This window comes from Cebus imitator, unplaced genomic scaffold, assembly GCF_001604975.1.
Source record: "Cebus imitator isolate Cc_AM_T3 unplaced genomic scaffold, Cebus_imitator-1.0 Scaffold70, whole genome shotgun sequence".
Lineage (NCBI taxonomy): Eukaryota > Metazoa > Chordata > Mammalia > Primates > Cebidae > Cebus > Cebus imitator.
Genome location: NW_016107385.1, coordinates 2,895,772 through 2,902,290, shown reverse-complemented (window position 1 = coordinate 2,902,290; position 6,519 = coordinate 2,895,772). Strand labels below are relative to the sequence as shown.

General features: G+C 55.6%; 1 protein-coding gene across 1 annotated transcript in view; it reads right to left on the bottom strand.

Moving 5' to 3' along the window:
- Positions 1-3,631: 3,631 nt before the first annotated feature.
- The window catches only part of IVD (isovaleryl-CoA dehydrogenase), a 34,379-nt gene continuing 31,491 nt past the window's right edge, over positions 3,632-6,519 (bottom strand). Inside the window, exon 14 of the mRNA XM_037739423.1 lies at positions 3,632-4,157. Coding sequence (XP_037595351.1) covers positions 4,049-4,157 — 109 coding nt within the window. The 3' untranslated portion in view covers positions 3,632-4,048. The remainder of the gene's footprint in view (positions 4,158-6,519) is intronic.

Genomic DNA, 6,519 nt, shown 5'->3' with positions numbered 1-6,519 from the left:
GAACGCCTTGGGCAGAGAGAGGCACCCGGAGTGCTGAGGCTGCCCAGGCAAGCAAGGAAAACCCAGCCTTGGAGTGTAGCCCAGGGGCTTCGGAGGGGCTCTTCCTGCACCACACACAGCGCCCAGCCTTTCCTAGACCTTGGGACTCCAGCAGTCACCCAGACAGCCTTTTAAGACAATCAGAGCTGCTAGCCAATATGGCTGGGAAACAAACCCCCCAGGAGCAGTTCCCCATCTGCCTCCAGAGCTGTCAAGGGGGCCCAGACTGTCTTTGCTGCTTGGGGGGACGCGTTTAAAGGAGGGGCCCCCTCAGTAGGGAAAATGTGTGAATGGAAGCTGAAAGCTAAGACTGTGGCACAGAAACGTCTCAAAGGGCCACGTTCTCCCACTGCCACTTCTCCCACCTCCCATCCTTGGGGAAGGCAAAATCTCCAAAACTGTAAAAGTAGGACACGGAAAGATTTCTCCCCTCTTTGGACAGGACAGAGGTTCCCAGCATTGCGCCCCCCTCCCAACACATGCCAGGCCAGCCCTACTCGATGCCATCTCACAGAATTCCCCCTATCCCTGTTGCAGTCTGTCCCATGGGCAAATTACTCTGTGGTAGCCCCCACTCCTCATCAGAGATTGATGGTGGAGGGTACAGCAGTGGTGGCCACTGGAGCAGAGCGATGCTACAGGCCAAGGCAGAGAAGAGAGGCTGGGCTCCTGTCTGCAGCCCACGCGGTGCTGACCTTGGCAGCCACGTCAGGCCTGATAATGGACAGGGATGGAGGCCAGGAGGGTCAGAAGAGAAATGTACCTGGTGGCAGGGAAGGAGACCCAAGTGGCAGGAAGCTCACAATCAGCCGAGGAAATGGTGGCAGGATGAGGTGGCAGGGCTGGGTGTTTTCCTTATATTGGCATCAGAGGGTCCTGGGGTGAGCAGGGGAAAGTTGTCTTATCTGGGGCCTCAGTGGGAGGGAAAGGAAGGAATACTGACTGGAGAAGAGACAGGGTAGTCATGACAGCCCACCCCACCAGCGCCTGCCCAGCAGCTGGAGGAGTTCTCCCTTCAGAACCTGCCGTGTGGGTGGCTGTCTCTGCTGCCCCAGGAGGCTCTGACTGAGTGGCCTATGGTGTGGGGACACAGGCTGGCTAAAGGCACTAAGTGTTCCTACTGTGCCAGCTCACTGAGCCACCTCTGTCCCCCCTTCCTCCCTATTGCTTGTAAAAACAAGTCAGCAAAGAAGAGGCAGGGCTACACCCTGCCTGTCCCCCAAAGGGACCTTTTGGCCTCTCCAAGCCTCCTTCACCCAACTTTCAGAGACTTCTGTGACTGGGCCTCCCTCTTTTCCAGTCCAAAGTCCTTCCACAGCTGGAAAGAGCTCCACCTCTTCCTTCTGTCCTGTAACCTTTTCTGAGTGGATGCTGCCCCCACCCCACTTCACTGGGCAGCAGTGCCAGTGCCTGGGGCCCATCACTCTTCCTCTCCCTAGCATGTTCGGCAGCCCAGAGGTCCCTCACTGAAAAAAGGTTTTGGCACTTGGTCTAGAAAGAGGAATGGGTCCATCAGGTCTCCAGAGTCTTCACCGGGCTGCTGCTAGGCAGGGGCTTTCTCCACCCAGACACCTCCAGATCCATCAGGAAGGGTTAACTGCCTCAGAGGGAGATGCCGGAGAGGAAAACATCCAGGGCCAGGGCCAGGGCCAGAGAGAACACGCGGCGCACCCCTCCCCCACCACACACAACCAGACTGACAGCCGGGACAGACTGGCTGCTCCCCCATCTCCAGTCCAGCCCCAGCACCTCCCCGCCACTACCCCCCGCAGTCCCCGAAGACCGCCTGGCCTAAGATCCAACCACCTGGCACCACGCAGGGCACCCCAAAGGCAGGGCAGTCCCTGCGGTGGTGGCGGTGACCACTTTCTCCTCCCTCCAGCCCGTTCCCAGATCCCACCTTCTTTTCTGGAGGTGGGGCAGCTCTTCTCCCACCCCCCAGAGCACCTGAAGTCTAGGTTCCAGCAACACTTACTGAGCCACCTGGCTTCTCAGTCCCACTGGACGAACTGAACGGCAAAGCTCTTTGGGGGAGGGACGCCAAGGCACCAATTAAATGCGGCCGCAACACTTGCCCCCTCCCCCATCATAGGAAGCCCCCGGGGGTGGGGGAATAAAGAAAGCTGGACTTTTATAGTCCTTTTGCTGTGACCCACTCCCTCTTAAAGGGATTGGAACACCCCTCCTTAAAGGGATCTCCAGAAATTATTTGCCCCCAGGCAAATCCTAGTGCCGAAGTCTGGTCTTTACCTGCTGGGGCCCTCTTCCCTAGGGATGGGGAGGTAGAAGGGTCCCCCGACTCTTGAGCTGTAGGGGCAGGGTACCCTCCTGCCACCAAGAAGCTAGCTGTTGAGCGCCCAGCGAGGAACAGGACCTCTCCCTCCCCTAAAGGCACCTACTGCCCCGGCCTTGAGGGTGAGGTCCCGGTGAGGAAGGGGCTGTGTGGGACTCAGTCCCTGCACAAGAAGGAACAAGGGGACTACATGCGCTCAGACTTCGGGGAACACATGTCCATGGTGCTGTGTCCAAAACCCCCATCTGCCCGCGCTAGCCTCCAGATTGCCGGCCAGGGGACGTCTCTGCAGTCTGCCTCTCCCCGAAAAAGCTGTTTCTGCATTCTCTTTCCCGTCCTCTGAATCCCGTCTCCTACCCTCTTTGGGGCCCCAGGCCTTTCTCTTGGGGTGCATTCTCTGCCCCTCACCCTAGTCGCCTTCTACGCAGCACCAACAACTGCGGACTACACCCTATTTCGGGCTCTCTCCAGCCCTAATCAGTGTCCCCGGGATCCGTCTCACCCGCCCACCCCTCAAGTCCCGTCAAAGGGGTGGGGGATGGGCACCCCCCGGCTCCCAGGAGCCCCTCAGAGTCGCATCTTCGCTCTCGGGCTCACTCGGCCCCCAGTCTCACCCTGCCTTTGGGGCTGCAGAGTTCAAGGAGGGGTGGGTGTAAGTGGGGGAGGAGGTGTCCGAGGGCACTCCAGGCTGAGAAACGGACAGAGTCGGAAGCGGGCACTCACTGAAGCCCCCCCCCCGCCCCTCCTCCCTTCGCCGAGGGAGGGTCGGCGCAGCTGGGGGAGAGCTTCCCGGACGCTCCGGAGCCCGCCAGGGCCCCCACCCCAGCCACTCCCTGGAGGAAAGGCTCCCCCAAGGGCTGGAGCTCCAGAGCCCTCCCTCCGGCAGCTGCGGCAGCCTCCGGCTGAGGTCAGGCTCCACCTCCTTTCTCCAGAGGGAGAGCGCGGAAGGTTGTTTGTTGTTGGGGTGTGAGAGGCAGAAGGTTCGAGATCACCTGGCCTGGTGGGCACGGCTCCGGAGCGGGAGCTGGAGCGGGAGCTGGGCCGGGTGGGCTGGCTTGGGCAGGAGCCCGCCGCAAGGACGAAGGACTCCCCTCGCCCATCACTAGCCCCGGCTCCGAGCCCGCGGCCCGGCCGCCCCCTCGCCGCGTCCGCGCCTGGTTCTCTGGCCCGTGTGAGGTGCCAGGACGCCCCAGAGGGCCTGCCTTAGGGTTACCACGGGGAGCCAAGCTTTCATGCTCTCCATGAGCTTGCACTCGGGGGCTGCAATGGGTTGGGGCTAGAGAGACAAGTAGACAGAAAACAGAGTGATAACTTTATGACAGCAACACGTAATGGCTGCTGAGGAGGAGGGAAGGCTGCCAGGGTCTGGTCTGCCCTGGCGAGGGGCTGGGGTGAGGTGCTGGGACGTTCCGGGAAGGGGCTAAGCCAACAGCGGAGCCTGAAGGAGCAGGCACTCTTCGGGCAGACTGCCATAGGTGGGGGAAAGATGAGGACACCCCAGGCGCAAGTACCAGCTTCAGCAGAGATGCAGAGCCTTGGTACGGGGGTGAGGCAGGACATGAGGCTGGAGAGGTGGATAGGGCCACCTAAGCTTTTTAAACAGTGCCAAGGAGCTCTGTCACAAAGGCGTTGGAGAACATGGGAGGACTTTGAGGAAAGCAAGCTTCTGGTCAGATCCGAGAGGCAAGTTGGGGGAGCAGCACGCGGGGTGTGAGTTCAGGCAGGAAAATGTTGCACCTCAGTTCCCTCGCTGTGCTCACCTACCCCAGGGACGTCTGACCTTGGGTCTCGCCTTCCCTCCCAGGTAGGTGTTGGGCGGAAAGGTCTGCCCTGGGGGAAAGAGAGTCCTCGTAGCGCCGCCCCCAAGCCCAGCCGCTCCTGCCTGCCGCCCACCAGGGGCTCTACCTTCTCTGTTCCCGGGGAAGAAATGGAGAGAGCCCCATGCCGCATCTCCTCCTTCACCTGCTAAGATAGGCAGCCCTCCCAGAATCTATGCCATTTGCGGAGCAGCGACAAGAAAGACAAACATGGGGACGAGCTTCACCCTCTGGGTACTTTTTCCCCACCCCACTGGAGACCAACCCTCTGGCAGTGGATTTATCTCATGAAAATCACACAGGAACAGGGGCAAACGACATCCTGTATTGGTTTATCATTCTCACCCCAATCCCAGTAGGAATATGCAATTACTGTTGCCATTTCATATATTAGGAAATTGAGACTTAGAGCCATTCGTGCCTGGCCTGAGCCACACAGGTGGGGCTTATACCCCAGAGGGATTGTACCACTCGCCCAAGCCCTCAGCACTGACTTCTACAAGCTTGGAGAGGCTCACCCACCGGACTTCTGAGGCCGGGGATGGCCAGATTCAATAGGAAGGAGTGTTGGGGGTGTCATGCTATAGCCCTGCCCTTTCCTGTGAGTCTTTTCCCATGACACCTGGAAGCAGATTCCCTGGGGCTTTTCTTTGGGGTCTCCAGCATAGGTTATGCCCATTCATACTTGTTTATGGATCTCCCAGACTCATCCAGAATCCTCATCCTCAGAGTCTCAAGCCTGACTTCCTGGAAAGGTCTCCCGAAGCCCAAGTCCACCTTGCTCTCTGCTGCCCTGAACTCCACAGGGTCCAAGCTGTCTCCTTCACACATTCCTGACCATCCGCTGCTTTGCCTGTAAGTCTTTATTTATAAGACTATAAACCCCTGGAGGGCAGGCCTATGGCTTTACCATCCTCTTTATGGCTTTCTGTGTGTCTAGCACAGTCCTGGCCCCAAGAAAGGATGGCATTCTAGGTCTTTCATAACTTGGCCCCAGGACTCACAGCCCTCTACCTCTCTCCTTTCACAGGCACACTTAGGCTCCTAAACTAGTAGCCTTTGAGCAGAATTAAGCAGGCAGACAAGTTCTGCCTGTCTATAGGGCTTTCAAAAAAGATTAAAATTAGGGGCCAGTGCTGAAATTTTTGGAGATTTAAAATAAAAACCTAGGTTTACAGTTTCTTTTGGAAAAAAAAAAATCTGAAGATTTACTACCCTTGGGTCACAATTTCACTTGCAACAGTCGGTTGATGCTAAGTAACAAATGCCATCTTTATGGGGTAGGCATGCTCCAGTTTACCATGGTCCCACCTTGCCCACATGAGGCATTCGTGGTACCTGAGTCTTGAAGGTTTTCAGGTGTGTGATATTTGCCCTGCATTGTGGCCACAGAGACATGGATGGGTATTGTGGTGCAGGCCTTTGGAGTGTCTAGTTCCCTTGAAACTACTCAGAGAGCCGTGTTGCATTCTCATGCCAATCTCTCACAGTACCTTCATTATTGCCACAGGAGGAGATGTTTACTGAGAACACTCCAAGATCCATGGGTCCAGGCTGGATATGAAAAGGGAAATTAAACATGGTCCAGAGTTTGTGGGCTCTTCTAGGTGACTTCTGAGAACATGGCATGATACCAGGCAAATAGTAGCTTCCTAATAATGTTTGGTGAACTAAATGGTAAACAATTGGTAAATAGAAACTGAATGGATAAATACATAGAGAGGGGAGAATCATTCCAAGAAGCATGACATCTCTGTGATGATCTAGGTTTGGGTTGCTTGAGACTTCAGCTTCCAGGGTCACCTCCTTCACTGTTAACATAACATTCGTCTGCTCAGATATCAGATTGGAGTATGACTTCTCCCCTGAGGAACTCCCGACACTGTGGACTGGAAGTCCAGGGTGCATCCACTATGGTTGGTTCCTTTATTCCAGACCTGCAGACCCCTAGAAAGATGAGGAAATCCAGATCTGGAATGAGCAGTGTATTGAGAGCCTCCAAAGCTGGCAGGAGGTCCCGAGGGGCAGGTGTCTTACAGAAGGCATGAACAGGCACTCGACATACGTTTCTTTATTTAATCCGCAAGAACTCTGGTCGGTAAATGTATTCTTAAATTTACAAACAAATGAGGAAACTGAGACCTGGAGAATCTGACTAATTGCCCAAGATCACATGGGCATGGATTGGCTCCAAAACCTTTGCTTTTTTTCATACGGCATTTAGCATATAAAATAGAAGTCTAGCCCTTTATAGGTCTAAAACCTTTATTCTTTCTATATTTCACATAGTGTAGTGGTTAAGAATGCAGACTTTCTGAGTAGAGTCCTGGCTCTACAGCTTCTTTTTTTTTGTTTTGTTTTTTTTTTTTT